This window comes from Helobdella robusta (genome assembly GCF_000326865.2).
Source record: "Helobdella robusta unplaced genomic scaffold HELROscaffold_12, whole genome shotgun sequence".
In the NCBI taxonomy this organism is placed as follows: Eukaryota; Metazoa; Annelida; class Clitellata; order Rhynchobdellida; family Glossiphoniidae; genus Helobdella; species Helobdella robusta.
This window is the reverse complement of record NW_008703664.1, coordinates 3414664-3437606: the sequence shown is the minus strand read 5'-3', so window position 1 is coordinate 3437606 and position 22943 is coordinate 3414664. Positions and strand designations below refer to the sequence as shown.

At 35.1% G+C, this 22943-nt stretch overlaps 1 protein-coding gene across 1 annotated transcript; it reads left to right on the top strand.

Annotated features, from left to right (window-relative positions):
• Positions 1–460: 460 nt before the first annotated feature.
• Positions 461–22175, top strand: HELRODRAFT_73313 (hypothetical protein; the record flags this gene model as incomplete). Its single annotated transcript, XM_009013709.1, has 4 exons — positions 461–648; positions 20633–20966; positions 21463–21711; positions 21837–22175. Coding segments are annotated over 4 exons (1110 nt in total), but the record flags the coding sequence as incomplete, so codon positions are not given.
• Between the last annotated feature and the right edge of the window lie 768 nt (positions 22176–22943).

Genomic DNA, 22943 nt, shown 5'->3' with positions numbered 1-22943 from the left:
CACCAGCAACAACAACTGCAGCAACAACAACTGCACCAGCAACAACAATAGCAACAGCAGCATAAATAACGTCAACAGTCAAAACAACACCAACACTGTTGACACGAGTGAATTTGTATCAGTATGCGATATATCCTCTTATGAGCAACATCAGCTGAATAATCAACTACAACCGCACCAACAGCTACAACACGGACCACTACAACAACTTCATCAACATCAACAACTACCGAACTTACAACTTGAACCACAACAACATCAGCAACATATTCATCAACAACAACAGCAACTGAAACAACACAACCAAGTTCCCAGCAAAGCATTTCTGCCCGACAGCATCAACAGTAAAATCAATAGTAACAGTAGCATTCACATCATATGCAGCCCCAACAAGATAAACAACAACAACAACAACATCAGCGGCAACAACAAACCAAACATCACAACTTCCTCACGTTCCACCCCACCAAGGTGTTACAGTTGTTGGAAGTTGATCGAGGACGAGTATTACCTGGGCGGGGACGAAGAAGTGTGCTGGCACATGTCGTCAGGCTGTTTGAAGTGCCAGGAGTGCGGGCTGGTGTTGGAACACGGCACGAAATGTTATGTCCTCTCCGGCTCCATCTACTGCTCGGACGATTATAAAAAGTTAGTGTAGTGCAGTTTGAACTTTTTGGAATTGCTTTTGTTTATGCAGTGAAATTAATCCAGCACTGTATTCGTGTCACTTGAGTAAAATAATTTTCAACACGTCAGTTTAAAATGACGTCACTTCTCATTCCAATGCATCATAGCATTTGTTTTTTATCACGGAAAAGAGGCAATTTTTTACTTCAAAATATATTATTTGTATGTTATTCACATGTCAATCATTTTTGTGAGGAAACATCGTAACATCATGACGTCAAAACGTCATGATGTCATGACTTGAAAACCTTATAACGTAAAAATCTCATGACATCAATACATCATGACATCACAACATCATGACATTAAAACATTACATAATATTGCACGAGAACGTAATGACAAAACATGTTCCAAAAACTCTACATAAAATTCAACGTCATGCAAACAAGAAACGAACAGCGAATAGCATGCTGTAGCAGCACACATCGACATCACCTTAATAATAATAGAACGTCACGATTCACACACGTACAGAATGTTTAACTTTTCTGTAACAAATTAAACCACATAAAATCAAAACATTTCAACAGCAGGACAAATAACAACAACACAACAACAACACAATAGCAACAACGCAACAACAACACCACAGCAACAACAACAACACAGCACATTCATACAGCATGAGATGATGAGATATGTGGTAGCTTTTATACATAATCGACTTTCTCACGTCGTAACAATAGAAAATGAGGTTCACCCATTGTTTTCACCAGTTCACATTTACTCGTGTTCATCCAATCTTATTTCAATTTCCATTCAAACATCGAAAACTTCTTCGTTACGCTGAGCGTTAAATAATTTTGAGATAATGTTCTGGCAACTTTTCCTATGTGCAAATTTTTTTTTCATTTTATTTTTCATTTTTCATTCTTTCGTCTTTAAATTGACAATTATTTCCATTTGTTCGTTCGTTCGTTCGTTCGTTCATTCGTTCACTCACTCACTCACTCACTCACTCACTCACTCACTCACTCACTCACTCACTCACTCACTCACTCACTCATTCATTCATTCATTCAATATTTGTTGTGTTAGCTGTTTGTTTGGTTGTATGTTTATTGGTTCATTTGTTTATTTATTTGTTCATTTTGTAAAATGTTCTTTTGTTCACCTTGTTTCATTTGTTTGCATTTGTTTGCTATGTTCATTCATTCCTTTATTTGGTTGTTTGTTCATGTTTGTTCAATAAACCATTTATTTGCTGTTTCATACGTGTCAACCATTTAATACCCTCTCCCAATCGTCGCTTGTTCGTTATTCTATTTTTCTTTCTTTCTATTATTCACTCGTTTTCAATCACCATTCATTCACAATCTTCATTGAAACACACGTGCACACACAAACATACATACACGCACACTCACACACACACACATGTGTGTGCGTGAGTGCATCTTAGTCGTGGGACAATCAGTAGCGATATGTGTAATGTAATGTTTGTATAGCCATCCATATATTCGTGATTTATATATATATATATATATATATATATGTGTGTGTGTGTGTGTGTGTGTGTGTGTGTGTGTGTGGTGTGTGTGTGTGTTGTGTAAGTTAAATTTGCATGCTAATTATGTTCTGCGCGACGATGTATGCCTGTGTGTTGTACACACACACACGCACAATTACAGGCAAGGGCGTGCAGGATGTTTATTTACTTTTTGTGACAAAAATCACGAACCCAATACAAAAGATTGTTTTTAAAAAAATCAAGTGGGAATGGACAGGTGGTTGTGTGGGTGTGAGCTGTGTCTTGCTGCTGTCGTTGTTGTTGTTGTTGTTGTTGTGGTTGTTGTTGCTGTTGTTGTTGTTGTTAAGTGTGGTTGTTGTCTTATTGTTTGTGTGGCTGTTGGTTTTGTTGTCATGTGTTGTTGTTGTTTTTTATCTTTTATTCCTCCTGCATTGTGTCTTGTTTGATGATTTCTCTTACGTCTTTCCTTCCTCCTGCTTCACTCTGCGTACGTTGCTTGTCGTAGTTGAAGTTTCGTTTGTTTTGTTCTCCTAATGTGTTTTGTTCTCCTAAGTTTGTTTGTTTGGATTGTTTGTTTGTTTGGATTGTTTGTTTGGATTGTTTGTTTGTATTTTTGTTTGGTTTTGCAAAGTTGTTAGGTGCTGAGATGTGATGAGGTTGTTTGGCTGCTTCAGAACGACGTCTTGTTGAGTGATTGCACAATATTTTACTTTCGTTGTGTGATGTTGTTGTTGCTGCTGTCGTTGTTATTGTTGGTGGTGGTGTGTTGCTTGCTGTTAACTGTTTTGTTGCTACATAATATAACTACATACGTTGAACCAATGATAACAATTTGATGCGGTTGATATTTCAATGTTGTTGAGAAATGTATTGCTGTTGTTATTGTCGTTGTTGTTGTTGTTGTTGTTGTTGTGATATTGTTGTCATATTTCGTTGCGTTGAACGTGATCTGTGTTTTGTTGGAGCTGATATGTGTTTATAACTTGATAGTAGTGTAATGGCAATGGCTGGTTTTGTTGAGTGTCCACCAGACTGTCCTCTCATCTGCTATATGTTTGCATGATTTCAGTCATAGTTTATCGTTTCCATTGTTGATCTACTAACTTGAAGGTGCTGCCTTGTGAATCTTATGGAAGTAATGTTGGTTGGAGAGGTTGGTGAGGCAGTCGTGCTGGGTGGATTGCAGACTGTGCTGTACGACTCATTCATTATTCATTTAGTACATCTATGCAAACTTCAACACAACATGCTATTAAAAATGAATGGATGAAGAAATTTGAATGAAAAAATAAACTTGATGCGGTACTCCTTAGTTACATTGTTATGAAGCGATGTATTGAAGTATTGAAGATGTATTCAACTTAACAAGAAAGTTCAAAACTGAAAGATTTTCACAATTTTGAGAACGCGCGGTTTTAACGTTTACACTGACTTGTTTCAAAAGGTTCGATTGTTGCATGTTTACATTTCATAGAGATAACAATTGCTAATTTATGGCTTTCTAATGTGGCTGTCTTGCGACTGTGCTTGCGTGTATGTATGTGTGTGTGTTGTGTGTGTATGTGTGTGATTGCTGTATTTATTTATGTGTGTGCTTGCGCACGTGTGTTTTTTATATATGAGTACCTACATGTGTAGAAAAATATTTTCAAGTTTTCAAGTATCCTTCCTAATCACTGCTACACCTTTCGAAAATCAGCCTCTCAGACAAGTTGCTTTGTTTTCCAGAGTTAATTTCTAATGATGGTTGAATGCTTAACAGCTCATGATCGAACAAATTTTTAACACAAAATGCCAGAAAAATATGAAACTCCTCGCACGTATTTTCATTATCACGTTATCACGTGTTCTCCAGAAGGCTGAGACTTCTTTCCACTTTTAAATAACAGTTTCATTTCTTCATTTGCTAATTAGTGAGTTCCAACATATCAGGAGTTTCTTGAAAGATTTCCACAAATTAAATCCATTTTGTAATTTTGTCAAATTTCAACTCATTAAGCATTCTTTTTTTTATTAAAATTGTAAGAAACATTCGCGTATGTATTTCAATGGATGCATCGCGTATGCGAGTTATATGAAGTTGGGTTGCGTTATATGTTCCGTGAATATTTGTACAAATTCCTTGTAGTGTGTTGTATCGTGAGTTGTTAATAGAGCTTCACACGCGCGTACCTTACCCTCTTAAATCCAGTGTGTGTTGTTGTATGTTGCATATTTGTAGACAGACCTGCGCATGCTGTAATTTTTGCATTGCATTAGTTGCGTGCTATCGTTTATTTATTTATTTATGTGGCAAATCTTTGTGTTACATGCATCTGTGTGTCATATATATATTTGTATGTTGTAGATAGTTGAGCGTCGCATGCATTCGCACACGTGCGCAGACTGCTCCAGCGAGGTGCAAATGTTTGCTCGCATGGAAGGAGGGGCAGGAGGGACGGAATGGTTGATGTTGCTGCTGTTGTGATTTACTCCCTGCTTACCAATCACTGGCAGGCCTACCGCGAAGGAAACCTGCTGCTTGATCTCATTTAACAAATTGAGCGCATATATGCCAGGATAAAGTGCTGGCCACCAATTTTTTCACCATTTTATTTCCACCATTCAACTTACGCTACGCATATTAGCAGTTTTTGAGTTTTTGAGAAGTTTAATGCATGAATTAATTTTTTATTTAATGAAGTTCGAACAAATGAATGCTATTGTTGATAGATACGTCATAAAATGTTGAACACCTCCATCCACAAGCGAACAGATTCAACACAAGTGTTTCGCATAAGGTCTAATTAAGTCATTAATTCTCATTTGTTGCCAGCTTCAGACAACCATTAACACAACTTGATAACAAAAATAACAAGAGCTACGTAAGCACATGTGTTGTGTTGTTTCTGTTCTGTTGGGAATGTTGATAAGGAGACGTTTGCATGTATTTACGTATGACGGGCTGTCACATTCATATTTCATTCCATCCATATTTAAAAGTTACAAATTAAAAACCAAACAATCAATTGCATCCAAACTCACATAACCACACACTAAACACATACATTTGAGTCGAGATACTGACACACGTGAATAAAAACTCATGAAAAAAAACGAAAAAACAAACATAAACATATACACAAACAAACACACAAACACAGACAAACACATACAAACATACAGGCAGAGAAAGAGAGAGAAACATGTGCGTATGCTAGCACGCCTTGTCTCAGAGCATTCATTCATTCAATCTTTTCTCCATTTAAAAATGTTCGACATTAAGAGCAGGCACGCGTTTCACATGACTTGTTGTTGCTATTCTTATTCATTAACGTCGTTATTATTTTTATTATTGTTGTTCTTATTTTTATTATTATTGTTGTTGTTGTTATTTATTGCCATTCTTTCGACATCATCAACGATAATAATTTTGCAGTCTAAATCATTTTTGTTGTTATCGCGTCGTCGTTACCAGCCTCACCACTAACCACCACCACCACCACCACCACCACCACCACCACCACCACCACCACCACCACTACCACCACCACCACCACCATCATCATCATCATCATCACCGCCGTCGTCATCATCATCATCATCATCATCTCTATCATCATCACCACTACTATTACTATCATCATCATCAATACTACCGCCCTTTTCATATTACACACGAGTCTCCTCCACCATCATCCATCTTTCAACCCACCAACAACCATCTACTCCAAAGTTTTTACAACAAATTTTATTCATTATTTTTTAAGCAATTCACCTACCTGCCTACCTACCTACCTACCTACCTACCTACCCACCTACCCACCTACCTACCTACACACTTACTTACCTACCTACCTGACAACAATAACAACAACAATCACGAACAGCGAATACCAAATCTTAAACACATTGCCCAACATAAACATAAACAATTGCACTATATTAACAACATTAATAACATCAACAACAATTTTATTAACTATATTAATGATAGGTTTCAACGGTAAAATAAATTATAAGCAATTGAGAAAAATAATATGTATAGTCATACATAATTGTAGCAATATATGTTGGTGCCTATGTAATTGGTGTGTATACTGTATAAATTGGTGTGTGTGTAATATGTATACATATTGGTGTGTATATATTGATGTGTGCATGTGTATATTGGTGTGTATGTATTTGTTAGAGTGAGTTGTTGTTGTCTGTATGTTTGCATGTATGTGTTGATGTGTATGCTAATGTGTAGCTCTATGTTGGAGTGTATGTTGGTGTGTATTTTGGTGTGTGTGTGTAAATCTGAAGGTAACTTTTATATATTGTCCCCGCGACTTGTAAACTTCAAATTACAAAACTTGATTGTAATAACTTTCCACTCCACTGGAAGCATCCGACTGTAGAGATCTGTACCTCACTACAGACATATCGTAACAAATAATAATAGAGACTTCTTTCATTTGAATAAAAATAATCGACATTACCGACAGAAAATGGAAAAAAGTTTAATCCATTAATAAAAAAAGAAAATTGTTAATGATTTCAATTTACGTTACTATGAAGACTCATAAAATGTTCATTTAGCATCTCCACACGGATGAATTGTAGCTTTCTTCATAAATTTTTTGAGTGCATCATATGGCTTAAGGCATTTTACCAGTTCTTTAAAAGATTTTGACAATGAAATCTTCATATTTTTTGAGTAGTTTGACATTTAATCTTTGACATATGGTATTTGTTAGGTTTGTATTGGATGCTTCTAAAAAATTTAGTCTCGTGGCAAATTATGAATTCCAGGACATACTCGTTTCTATTTTCCATTATGCAAATGTCCGGGCGATATGATGGTTCAAAAATATCTAAAATTGGTTTAACTTTGGTCAACATTATATTTGCAAACAGGTTTTCATTGGGCTTTTTAGCAGATTTCAACCAATCAACCATTACTTCTAAAAGAGAGTTATGACGTTTCGTGTATCTATTTAAAGGTATATGTGATTCAAAATTTGAAAGAACATGTTTGTTTGCCTCTGGTCTATCACAGTCGCGGAGCGGAGTTTGCACCGTGAATCATTGAATCGCTTCCCTCGTGCCGGGTTTGCAGCCGCAGGAAGTTGTTGTAGGATGACTTGTCTAGCAAATTGGAAGATAGATTCGGGTAGAACGGTTTTCATCACCAAACTTTCAACTTTTAATTCAAAAAACGTTTTTTGGTTTTGTTTTAATGTTCAGTTTCATCAATTTTTATATTTTTAGCGTTGGTGTCGGACCATACTTCTTTAAAAGACTCATGACTGCTGTTTTCCATCAAAAAGCATTTCTGACATAATTTTGAAAGTTGGAGTATCTAGAGCGCCTTAAAGCTCAGTGAGGGCCATCGTCTCTCTTTAACACACGCATTATTGATAGATTCAGCCAAACTTTACATGTTTTGTGCTTTTGGAATCTCGATTTTGGTCAACCCAAATAAAACAAAAATCAAACCACGACTTTAACTCAAATTGCATTTGTGAAAAAATATATAATGTGAATATTTTTGGTTTCATCTAAACTTTAATGTTTAAACCGGATGTAATATTTAGTAACAGTTCAAGTTTTTCTTTAACTTTAGCCTCACTGGCCTGATTATCCATTTTGAAATCGTACATTTTTCTTAAGTAGGTGAAAAACTCGTTAATTGTTTGTTATTGGAGATATTTTTCTATTTTTTAGATTGATGGCAGGTTTGATTTGCATATATTTGTTGTTGCTGACTTGCATCATATCGAATGAGTTGCATTTATCTATTCTAATTATCAACTAATCTAGCCTATTGAAACAAAGCAGAAAATATTTCTGTTAACTATTGCGCTTCTCCGACCTCATCTGATTCAATTACTGCATCGTCTTCAAATTTCAACCAGTTGCAATCTTTGTCCAGTTTGCACATGTAACCCAAATTTATTAATTCTGACTTTTGCAGAGTTTTCATTAACACGTTGAAACACAAGTTGAACAAAGCAGTAACTATGGATCACTCTGTAAGACACCTTTACCAACTCTAATTGGTTGAGTCTTTTTAGTATCTTTGTCAGTGATTTTGGTGAAGCTTTTGCAAATTTCTTGTCTAATTTGCCACAATTGAGTCGGTTTTTAATCACGCCAAAATTTTCAGCAAAATAACTGTAAATTTTATTTTGTGCATGTGAGACATAAAACAACTGACGATTTATTTATAATAATATTAATATATTAATAATAATAATAATTATAACATAGCACTTTAGACAAATGTTTCAAACTCTAATTTGTTGTAATGTGCTTGGTGTTTAATGTTAATATACCGTTTGTTACATATGTTGAAGTGTATTTCTTCACATGTTTCTTTCCCTAATCTCGTCTGATGTTCACCGCAATCTCAACGGCGAAACAACTCAAGCATTGAATCAAAACCTCATAACGTACGTTCCCAAAACAAAGCCACATCAACCTCCACACACACACACACACACGCACACACACGCACACACACACACACATACACACACACACACGCACACAAGCATTGTTGGCGACGACTTGCACTGCTCCTTCCATGCACTGTGCTTGCTGTCTGTCGCATCGGTATCTCATCCAAGCGTACATTCGTAACATTTCATTTACACACACACAAAATCTACACACACACAAACACACCACACAGACACAGAGACACATACACACACGCACCACCTACACTCATAGAAAAACACATACCAACACACACACACACACACACACACACACACGCGCGCACACACAAAGTAGCACAGCGTGTTCCTCATTGTTAGGCGGTGCATGAATTTTTGTCACGGTTGTTTGAAGAGAGTGCATTCCCCTGTGTGACCTTTGAACTCTAGGGAAGGAAAAAGGAAAGAGAGATAGAAAAAAAGACAAAAAAATATATAAATAGACAAGTTTTGTATTAAAAAATATTTCTTTTTAATTTTACCTGTAAAATAGACTGGCAAATTTCTTTAATGAAAAAGTGGTGATGAATAAAATGGTTAGTGACGACTTTTTTAAAGTTAGTTTGGTTTTCAGAAATAATCACCAAGCTGTTTTAGAAAATTTTCAAATATTGCATATTTGAATGAAATCTTTTTGAAGACTTGAAACGTGTGATATCCTTAAAGAATTCTGATGTGACCCATGAAATTTGCATCAAACAAGTTCGTGCATCAACTAATCTGAAGATCAAGATCAACAACAACAACAGCCAGATTGTTGTCAACATTATTATCATTGTTGTTGTCCCAATGTTGTTTCTGTTGTTGTTGTCATCATGTTAGTGCTGTTTAATAATAGCACCAATAACATCAGCGAAGTTTATTTAATGCATCACTGAACCATCTTCACATGTTTGTATTCTAAACATCAATAGACAATATATATATATATATATATATATATATATATATATATATATTGAAAATAGGCATAAAAGTGGCACTGATTAAACGTTAAAATTTTTTTGCTGTTTTGGTTTCAGAAATGTATCATTTAAATATATCATGTACACGTATGCGATCTGTGAAAATCATCTGGGACGCTATCCACGATACCCTCCATGATGCCATCCGTGATACTCTCTATAATATCATCCACGGTATCATCCACTATACCATTCATGATACTATCCATGATAAAACCAACGACACTATCCACTAAACAAAATGTTACAAAGTACAACCAAATAAAAATAGTCGAACTTTTCCGTTATTCTTCTTTTCCTTCTTTTTTTTTCTTTTTCATTTTCTTTTTCTTTTTCTTCTTATTATTATTAATTTAGTCATCTCGTTATCGTCATAGTCTTTATCATCGTCATCATCATCGTCATCGTCAGCATATTCATCATCATCATCACCAACCACTATCATCATCACCACCGCCACCATCATCATCATCGCCGTCGTTGTCGTCATCATCATCGTCATCATCATCATAATCATCATCGTCGTCATCATCATCACCACTACCAACCACTACCAACATCGTCATCATCGGTTTGACATGAAGATGTCTGACTCAGAACAACAACAACAATAACAATAACAACGAAAATACACACAGCAACAACAATAACAACAGACTAACAACAACAACAATAACAACGACAACAACAGCAGAAGAACAACTATGAGAGCACTTGTATCATCACAACGATGTTAAGATGGCGTCGTTTGTCGTTGTTGTCAATTTGTTGTTTTTATTAACTTTCTGTTGTTTCTCAGATTTGCTAAATACTGATTACTCCTATTGTATTGTGTATTGGTTTGTTTGTATGTATGTGTTTGCATGTGTTTGTGTCTATTTGTTTTGTGTTGTTTTGTTTGTGTTTTGTGTTGTTTTGTATTGTTTGTTTGTTTTTGTTTAATTGTTCGATTTGTTTTGTTTATTTTTGTTTCTTTGAAACAGTTTTTAACTGTTTTTTATTAGTTGACTTTGTTTTTGCACTGAACAACTCATCCTAAAAAATATTGTGTCAATTTTTTAGTTCAACAATTTTTAAAAAAACTGGTTACTCGACATCTCGATGCTTAATGAAGAATGCATACAGCTTGTAGACGATGTTGGGTCGAAGAGAATTTTGCTGGGATTTGATGAAAGTGTAACTTTGAATGTTTATAAGCTTAATTTTCACAATACAGACGTTCATAATTTATACGAATACTCAACTTTATGCCTCTATGCGTATGTACGCACACGGTGAATAACGCCTTTACATAGGTTGTTTGTATATACACATAAATAATGCTCAACTACATATGTGCACGCGCACCTAACCTACAACCTCACACACACACACTCACACACACATATTCGTTTATACATACGCACGTACGTTATTCTTATTTACACACACACACACACACACACGCACACACACACACACACACACACACACATACACACACACACACACACACACAGACACACACACACACACACACACACACTTACAAACAATCATTCATACAAGCATATATACGTATGTATACGTATTTACACACACACACATACCACACAAACACACATACACATACATACCTACTTGAGCATATTCACATACTCAACGTGCATGCATGCACATGCACATATTTTACATATACACATTATATATCTGGTCTATCAGCTGGGAGACTCTCACAACAACATGCACCAACACTTTGTTTTGAACACGGATGACTTGCCATTGAAGAGTGCATGAAGAGGTATGCGAGGCTTTGCAGTCGAGTGTTCTTCTTCCACTCTGTCAGTTTGTTTGTTTATGTTTGTTTGTTTGCACGTTTGTATCTTTTTCATACGTTTGTATGTGTATGTTTGTTTGCATGTTTGTACGGCTAATCATGCATCCACATTTGTTAACTCCATACTCACAAGAATTCGATTGTGTGGATGAAGTTTATGTTCAGATCAGCTTATTTAAATGTGCACCTTCAGGTTTATAAGTTTTCAAGTTAGTTTTATATTTCTGCACTTCAATACTATTTTATGTTTCCATACTATTTCAGCTGGCAACAATTCATTTGTTTTCCGATTTATGTGTGTGTGTGTGTTTGTGTATGTATGTATGTGTGTATGTGTGTATATATTTGTTTGTGATCTTTAATGTGCGTGTGATCACAAATACAAGTATGTGATCATACATGTGCACGTAATATACATAATGCGTATGCACGTGCATTTAATTGCTTTAATAACGTACGTTGCCACATGAAGACACGCACACAGACATGCACGCAGACACGCACACAGACACGCACACAGACGCATGTGAGACATTTTCATTAGAGACTTCTTTTTAGCATTCTAGGGAAGTCTGTAAATTTTTTTGTGTGTGCAACGAGCCATAAAATGAAAATGCTTCACAAAAATATTTTACACGTTTTAATATTTTTGAATGCATGTGTGATTGTAATTGTTTGTTTGTTTGTGTGTGTGTTTGTTTGTGTGTGTCTGTTTGTTTGTGTGTGTGTATGTATGTGTTGTTTGTAGGCGAGGTTGGTATGCAAGCATTTATGTGTTTGTATGTATTGGGGATTGAAGTTATGTATCACGTTTATTTTTGAAGATGAAAAAGGTTGAAATAGAAATGGAAACTATTCAAATAAAACAACTTCAGAAATATTTTCTTAAATTTATTTCCATCCTACCCTTCCTACATCAATCAGACTGCTCTGTGATTGTTGTGTGAAATCATGTCTAAAAACGCCGATGACTTGTTGAAGATACCAACTCTTTCACTACAATGTTCATTCGGTTTCGATTGAGGATTAGTTTAAAATTATCACTCATGTCACTCGCCACTTTCATCATTTGACTCCAGACTGCTGCTTGGATCGATTCCATACTTCGTGCGATATATTTTGATTTTGCGTAAATATTGTGGGTGGAACAAGTGGGATGCAAAAGTTGGATCCTTGACAAGTTAAGGATTCATTTAGTTTTGTGGAGTTTCTGCTTAAAGTGGTTTTATTTCTTTTGGATAATGTAAACTAACGGATGCATGCTAACATTTTACCCTGTGTTTTTTTTTCTCAACCTGTTTGATTGACCGTTGGGGTCTTAAAACGTGGGGCGAAAATTATAAATTTCATCACTTCTACTTCCAGTCTCATTTGATATTTATTTAAAAACATCTATCTACTTACTCATTGTTTCCAGTAAGTTTTTTTAATCCTATTTTATAAGAATCACTCAATAAAATAATTTGTCATTAATTTGAATGATTTGTTTCAATAATTTGAAATAATCAATGATTGTACTAATTGGCCGATTGACAACAACAACAAAAACACAATAACAACAATAACAACAACAACAACACTAACAACAACAGCAACCACAACAACAACAAAAACAACAACTACTACTACTACAACACAACAACACACCACCACCACCAACAACAACAACAATACAACAACCGCAACCATTTAATAAGAAATGAACATAAACAACAAATCATGGGACTGGCAGTTATTTGAATTGCAAGAATAATGTTGCATGCTATTAATGTGCGCTTAATTATGCCTCCAAATTAATAAGCAACACATGGAAAGAAATTTTAGCTCCGCTAGTTTTCTCCCTCTCTCTTTTTCCTCTTTCTCTCTTTTCCCTCTCTCTCTCTTTTTTTCTTCCTCTCTCTCTCTCTCTCCCTCTTTCTATCTACTTCTATCTCTTCCTCTCTTCTTTTTGCACAAATAACTACATAACTTTTATATATTATTTACACTCGTTAAATTTGCTGATGCTTGTATTTAAAAGTGATTTCTTAGGATGAAATTTTTCAAAAAATAAAATAATAATAATACTCATAAACATGAAAAACATGTGGCTATTTATTTATCATTGCCCAGCGTAACTTAATTGTTCGCGCAAGGGTGAGTGTGTGTGTGTGTGTGTGTGTTTGTTCAAATGTGTGTGTGCGCATGTAAATATATGTGTGTGTGTAAGTGTGTGTGTGAGTGTATATTTGTGTCTTGTGTGTATATGTGTGTGAGAATAAGTTTGATGTTGCAGACCCATGATTGTTGTTTCTTATTAGAGTGACACGACCGAATGACATCATCAATCGCTAGTAATCATCCTCATCATCTTCCTCCTCCTCATCATCTTCCTTCTCATCATCCTCCTCCTCCTAATCCATCTATCTTTTTGTCTTTTAGCAAATCCATCCATCTATCTGTCTATCAATCTATATATCCATATATCCTACCATCTTGTTTTCCTTATATATTTTTTTTTATTTTCAACTGTTGATTTAAACAGATGCATCAGTGAATTAGAGAGGCTTGATAACAGAACAACAGTGCATGCAGTCATCATCATATCAAAATATTGTTATTCTCCATTTGTTTGTCTTGATACTCTGCCAGCTGGTTGGCTCTTCGCTTCGTTGTTTCGTTGAGCGTGCTGTAGTAGTGTAGCATCAACAGGATGCAAACTGTGACGACGACAACGACGGTGGCGACTATTTCATTCGAATTACTTTGCATTAAATGTTTAATTATGGTCAGTGTTAATGATATGCAGTCTTTATGAAACTGATGACGATGAAGACAAGATGAGTAGTGCATGCTGCCTTGGTACGTTAATAAGGTCGGAATAATAACCATTTAATTGACAAACACGTGCCAACTTTCATGCTAACCTTAGCCAACTTTTAAATTTTCAAATTCAAACGACTTTGAAAATTAATTAATTCAAAACGTGCAACAGCTTCTACTTTTTCATTTATTTACAGAGGTAAAATAACCAAAGTTAATGACAAAACACTCTTTAGAATTTTGTTTAAGTTCTTCTCCTTATCTTAAACAATTTGCCCAGCTTCCAATCTCACATATTGCCTGCATTTTCAATCCAACATGCCCTCATATTAACAATAATTATGGACACAACACAATCATTCAAACGTGAAACAACCATCACTGCTGACAGAAGAACTGACAAAAATGAAATTATACTAAGGCAAAACGCATTGATTTCGATAACAGTCTAAATTTATAATAAAAAGTCATCATACTTTCTTAGTTTCATTATAAAATATTTTATTATTAACATTTCTATAGCGCTTTTTTATACAAAAGTTTTATAAAAAAAAGCTCTCAATGTCATGAACTGAAGCACCAGCTTCAGTTCATGACAAATATTTACCAGCAATTTTTTAACGTGCAACACTTCACACACGTTTTGTCCAATTTTTTCAAAGAAATATTGTTTTACGTTTCTTATATTCTCAACTATTTTCTATAAATTCTCGATTTAAACTTTAAATAGAGTTTATTTTTAAATCAGCATCATTTACTGTAACTACAAATATAAAGGATCTTTTTCTCAGTTTAGTTTATTTTTGTTATAAATTTCGAATGGCGGTTAACTTTTATACATTTTGGACAAGAGTTAATTTTTAAAGTTATCTGAAATCTTTTTGAATTTTCAAGAAGGACAAATCGCATTTAGGATGACCACACTCGTATGCAGCAAATACTTTTATTGATATTATCAGATTTTATAAAACTTGTAAGAATCGTACTTACACAACTTTATGTTTGATGATACACAAAAATACACACAGACACGCACACACACACGCACACACATTTCACTTGAAATCACACACCAATGAACAACGTATGATATGGATACATCACATATCACATAGCAAATTGCACGGCATAGCACGCGAGATTAGCAGCAGTATAACGAAATAATTGCACGCACGTACATCTCCACAAAATCTACTAAACACAAACTCGCACGTTATCCGCTTTTCAAATTGGTTTCATCGTTTGTAATGCGAGTTGCAAATCTTCGCAGTGATGTTGTCTCTCCTTTCCTATTTCATGTTATCGGCACGCATTTGGTACTCAGTCTCATTAAGGTCATGAAGTCCTGGCTGGTCGATCCACCATGTACAAATGAAGAAATGTTGTTACTCGCTGAATAATTTTGCACCATTCAATTGTTAACCATTTATTTACTTAACAAGTGCATTCCGATATGTGCATTCAATGAAGTCTTTGAATTGAAATTATGCGATGATATGATGACGACGATGATGATCAAGATGATGATGACGACGACGATGATGATGATGAGGATGATGATGATGAGAAGGATGACAAAGTTGGAAAGTTGTGCTACTCATTTATACATAAAAGTGTCGAAGCAACTTTTTCAAGTCCTCGTATCGTCGTCATTCTTCTTGTTAATCTCATCATCATCTTCTTCTTCATTACCCTCATCATCACCATCGCCATCATCATCTTCATCGCCATCGTCATCATCATCGACCATAGATAGATAGATATTGTTGAGATACATTGAAGATACTGCTATCTTCATTATGGTATGCAACGTGGGAACATCAGCTTCGCCTGTTAACTGCACCCATTCTACCAATTGACCTAATGAGCCAGCCTTAGCCAACGTAGCAATGAAAGGATGTATAACAAATTTCTCAAAACAAGTGCAAATAAACGCACAATATCTGTCTCTCATCATCAAACCAATCAGCAACAACACATTTTTCACTATTGAAAAAAAGAACTTGATGAATGAATGAATTAATAAATGAATGAATAAACGAATAAAAGAATGAATAAACTTAAGATGAAGATGAATGAAGTGAGAAGTCGTGATGAAATGAATGGTGGTGTTGAGTGCAAATGTGCATGTTCTTGTCAGTTACAATTAGATCAAGTTTTCCTGATTTCCGTGTTAGATTGCATTGATGTTTGTTGCCCACACATGCCTACATACCTTTTCACATACATACATACAAACATACATACATCCATACAAACATACATACATCTATACAAACATACATATATCCCTACAAACAAACAAACTTACATACAAACATACATACATCCATACAAACATACATACATTCATACATACATACATACTTGTATGCATCCATACAAACATACATACGTGTATTTGTATACAAATACATACATAAACACATCCATACATACATACATACATACTTGCATGCATCTATGCAAACATACATACGTACATACACAAATACATACATAAACATACACATACTCACACATGCGCAGTTGATTAGCGTGATGGCGCAGGGTTAGTTGCTGAAGAACATGTAGCGTTGATGTAATGTTGTATTTCTCCACATATCCGTACTGAGATGCAGAGGCGGATCTAAACGGGGGAGGGGGGAGCGAAGTTTGATGGAGGGGGCCAGCCAAAAACTGGAAATACACTGCAACCTTTTTTTCATCACCAAATTTCGTGCCAATTTATTTTCCTATATATCTAAAACTATATTTTCATGTATAAAGGTTGTGTTTCATTGTATAAAAGTAATTAAATTTAAAAAGAAGACAGCAGAATGGTTGTTGAGTGTTGATATGCTGGCTCTCTGCGACGTCGGGAACTGTTGAGTCGGGAAGATAAGATGAAGGATGTATGTAATTATCACCGGAGTTCAGTCTAACAACTTCATTCAGTTGCAAGGATAACTATTTTGATATAATCGAGCAAGCGTCCATTTGAGAACTATCTCACATAAGAGAGATAAATTAGTAATAAATTAATTTGTGCATTTGTATGTAACTGATAATTATCTATTTACATTTTTCTCAAAGACGATATTAATCACTGCAAGTTACAGATTGGATTAGATATTTTCGTAGAAATCTTCAATGTACTCATTTCGACGGTGCTTGATTGGTGCAAACAGCACACACACACACAAACACACACACACACACACAAACATACAGACACATACACACATAACGATGTACATACATGCACTTGAATGTTTGGTGCTCACGTTGTTATTATTTGTTTCTTGTTACATTTGTCATGTTGTCTGCGTTTTTTTGTTAATATTGTTATAATCTAATTTTGTTGTTATTATTATTTGTTGTTGTTGTTGTTTGTTGTTATTATTATCATAGGCGTTGCTGTTATCATAGTAGTTGTTGTTATTATCATAGATGTTGTTGTTGTTATCATAGTTGTTGTTGTTATTATTATAGTTGTTGTTGTTGTTATTATTATAGTTGTTGTTGTCATAGTTGTTGTTGTTGTTGCTGTTGTTGTTGTTGTTACAACAGCGTTCGTCTTATCGGATGTTGCGTCGTTGAAGATTTGTGTCGTCTGCTCGAGTGCATGATCGCCTTCGTTCCTAAGTTCCTAACAATAGATTCTAAACAAACAAACAAATGAAAAATTCATAAACAGGCAAACAAACATACAAACAAACAAATTAATAAATAAATTAATAAAACAAATAATAAGACGAACACGAGTGCATTCTATACGTAAGCAATAAGAATGATGATAATGTTTCGCAGATTAAAACAAACACAACAAGAAAGTATTTTGTGGGAGTGAATGAATGAATGAACGAATGAATGAGTGAGTGAGTGAATGAGCGAGTGAGTGAGTGAATGAATGAATGAATGAATGAATGAACGAATGAATGAAGGAACGAATGAACGAATGAGTGAGTGAGTGAGTGAATGAGTGAGTGAGTGAGTGAGTGAGTGAGTGAGTGAGTGAGTGAGTGAGTGAGTGAGTGAGTGAGTGAGTGAGTGAGTGAGTGAATGAATGAACGAATGAACGAACGAAAGAACGAATGAACGAATCGATGAATCAATGAACCAATGAATGTGTGCAAGTTGGTGATGAGCCAGAGCCATCATGTTAAGTGCAATGCGCAATGGAATAACATTCGACTCATCGATTTTTAACGCTCCTCATCACACCTCATACTTTTTAGAATTTGTTGAATGTTCGGGTGCAAATCAAAATTTGAAACTTGAACGTTAATTTGACAGCAATTAATTACGTTAATTAAAACATTGAATTAACAACATACAAACACCAACAACATACAAACAACGTACAAATGTCAATAAAACAACATACAAACAACAACAACATACAAACAACGTACAAATGTCAATAAAACAACATACAAACAACAACAACATACAAATATCAATACACAGCATACACAAACACCAATAAACAACATACAAACACTAACAAACCACCTACAAACCACATACAGACAACAACAAACAACATGCAACTATCAACAAATATACAAACAATATAAAAACATCAACAAACAACATACAAACATCAACAAACAACATACAAACATCAACAAACACCTACAATGCAACATACAAACACCAACACAAACGCCAGCAAATAGCTATGTAATGAACTTTGTCGCTAGTGGTTTTACGTTAGGAGGACTTATAGAACTGATGGTGAAAGGACTGCCCTACAATGATTGCAATGATTGGCTGCAAATTCGTACACACACACACACACACACACACACACACACACACACACACACACACACACACACACACACACACACACACACAAACACACACACAAACACACAAACAAACAACACACACACTATTTATAAACTATTGTATTTATTCATTTAAATTTAATATGTGCTATGTATACGAATGTGTGAGGTATGTATGAGAACTATTATTTGACAGAAAAATAAGAATGTGGTTTTACTCTTTTGAAAATCATCTAATTTTAAATTGTAATAAATTATGTAAATGAGATTAGGCCCAAGTTACGATAATAATAATTTACCCTTCTTGCGATATGAATGGTAACAAGGATGAATAATTTTAAACCATCAGGTTCACTTTTGGCAATTTCACAATTGTAACTAAAGAGAGTCAATTAACGATTTTGATAAATATTTGTTAATTTATTTGCATAAGTAAATGATCAACACTTATAAAAACAACTGAGAAAAATGATCTCAGTGGAGAATGCTAATTTCAAAAAAGTATGATGCCTGTTGTGATAAGATTCGAAAGTACAGTAGTTGTTTGTCGATGTGATTGGTTTGTATAAATATTTAAAAATAAAAATTCCCTGAAGATATTTTATATCATATAGCCTCACATCAAATAAACCACATCACCTGATATAAATCACATCAATCCGATCAATCCCATCCCGCCAATCACACCACCTTACATCAATCACACCAGGCAATGAATCAATTGCCTTGAATCTATCACCTCCAATCAGTGACACCAAACACTTTACATCAGATAACGTATCATATGGCACATGATCATCACATCAGGTCGGATCCAATACTTCATGCAGAGCAACACCATTGAACATGCAATCCCAACACAGTTAAATAAACATTTAATCGTAGGTAGTCATGTCATGCGACTAAAACCCAACAACAGACAGACAACCAACAAACTCACAGAGAAGAAAATAATGACAGAACCAAAGTGCCACCTTAAGATATTCAGACTCACGATAATAACGAAGTACCTTGAAATAAATGTATAAAGACTGTTCGTAGCTCATTAGCAACTGTCAGTATTAACATGTCAGCGTGTGATTGTGCATGTGCTTGTATAGTATAGAGCAGGCATGTTGTATAGGGGAGTTTAAGATTGAGTAGGTTTAAATCGCGTTAAGTACATGATCAAGCGTGAAGTTGGCGAAATATTTGAAATGTCATACCTGTCTCCTTCTTTTCTCTCACATTCACTTGTTTTCTATCTGCTCCAACAACTCAATTGAAAGATTTTAGTGTTTATTTTTGAGTTTTTTCTATTTTTTTTATAATTTTTCAACTATTTTTGAACCATATAGTTCAATTCAATTCATGCTGTAATCAGAACATAAATAGGGTAATAAAAAATTTCGCAATAACATGCCGCAGAAACAAACATTTGATGTTTTTATTCCATGCACAATCCAACTGGATTATTGTGTTGCGAGTTTTTCGTTAATAAATAAAAATTTGTCTCTCAGCTTATTTAGGAAATGTTTTGTTGTAGTTGTAAAGAGATGACATTCAAAGTTTTTTTAGTTTCTTATTAATGTTTAGTTTTACGATAAAATTGTTACAACACGTAACCTAAGTAACAAGTTGACCACCAACGGACCCTCCTGCAGGCTAGGTTCGAGGAAGAAGTGCAAGCGATGCGATGCCATCATATCAGACCTTGAGATGGTTATGTGCACGAAACTCAACGATGTCTACCACGTCAAATGTTTCTCCTGCGTCGTGTGTCACCTCACTTTGACTGCCGGTCAGCAATACGGCATTCAGAATGGAGACATCCACTGCGGACCTCACTTCGAAGCTCTTCTGTCCAGCGCAGGCAGCTCAAACACGTTCAACCCGCTGCCATTCAACTCACCTCCTCCCACATTTCAGTCGCCATCAAGTTACAACAACGCCACTGAGTACGATGAAATGAATAAAACTCAGGCTGCCAGCGCAATCGTTAACGATGATGACGACGACGACGACGACGATGACAACTACGAAAACGCCATGGATGATGATTGGAGCAGCGATAACAACGACGGCAACAGCTGCGTTTTCACAAATGACTTTAATAATTCTGGCGAACTTGGCTCGCTCGACAGACAATCGATGAACATTTGCTCGAAATCTAGGTCAAAAAGACGGAAACTTTCCGGAGATGTCAGCTCTTTTTCAAACAATGAGGTCGTCCACCAGCACCACCACCATCATTCCAATCATGCCGTTCTCCAGCACCAGCTTCACTCCCAACATTCATATTTCCAGTTCAATAATGGTGACAACATTTTTTTTTATTGTAAATGTTTTAAATTTTGTTGTAAAATAAAATAATGGAACAACAAATTATTAAATTAGCAGCTAATTAAAATGATCGTAACAAACAGATGAGCATCACATGTTAGGCCTGGAGTACGGTGAACAACTTTATTCAAACGACTTGCACTATTTCAAGGACCAACTATTGAGTAACAAGGGCAATGAAACTGGTAACAACAAATCCTTCCCGTGCAACGGCTACGTTAGCAGCAACAACCAAGGCAGCAATAACAACGGCAGCAACAGGCAGAAAAGATTGAGAACATCATTCAAACACCACCAACTTCGCACCATGAAAACATACTTCAACATCAATCACAATCCTGATGCAAAAGATTTGAAAGATCTTGCTCACAAAACAGGATTAACTAAACGAGTTTTACAAGTGGGCTTATTGAACATTAAAATTTTATCGGAAATGCTTAAAAATATAATTTGCGTAATGTCGAACAAAAATTGATAAGAAAATGTGAAAGATAAAATAGTCATGAACGCATTTTAAATTTCAAGGTCTGGTTTCAGAACGCAAGAGCCAAGTATCGTCGCAACATGATGAAACAAGACTCTGGAAAGCTGAGCGAACCTGCAGCAGAAAACAGTCTACCCTCACCCTCGTCTAACCTGGAAATAAATAAAATTTCACAAAACGTTTCATCTCTATCGTCATCTTCATCGCCATGCTCCGTGAAAGCAGCCTTAATCAAAAGTGACCCATCCACTCAGCACTTGTCCGGTTGCAACGTGTCCGATCTATCTAACCTTTCAATGTCCGCCCAAAATTTTGTTGCAGACGAGACCGATTCAAACTGTTGTCCTGCCGATGATATATCTGTTCAATTTTTAGATTGAAATCTTTTTATAAAATTCCCAACAATTAAATTATTTTCAGCAATCATTTGTGAATTATTTATTGAGGCCTTCCTGTAATGCAAAACAGCCTTCGTGTGTACACTCTTGTGCCTTTTGTTCATATACATTATTTTATTAGAAAAGTTATGATAAATGATAAAAAATGCTTTCGTTTAATAATTAAAACATTTCTTGAATAAAAAAATATCGCCAGTTAAAATACTTTTCGCATTCAAGAGCAAAATATTTAACAATTAATTATCAAGCCAGTCATCGGTGTATCACAAGACACACCGATGATCATTGAATTTAGATTAAAATTTTAAGACTATTTCATGAATAACTTAGTGCGATTTATAATAAGTTGAACTTTTCATAAAAAAATAAACCGCTTTGTATTTTATATACTCAAAAGATGCTGTCTACTGAACCACTTTAAAGCACAAGCACAACTTAATTAAGATGGATCGATATGAAGCAATTGAAATGCTGACTATATCGTTTGTGTCATTCTATTTCAGTTCTCGTGCATCACCATAATTTATGCTTTGATGTTTTTAATCCGTTATTATAATTTGATCATTGCACCAATAGATAAGTTACGTCATTTCCGCTATTGAAATTAAGTGTCTTTTTATTTGTTCCCAAAAACTAAAAAGAAGGCAGATTTACGTAATCAACGTAGTAGTGTCGGAAAAAATGTTGACAAAACCATAATGCTCTCATGTTTTTATTATCCAATCACAATTAAAGTTCTGCTCTGAATAT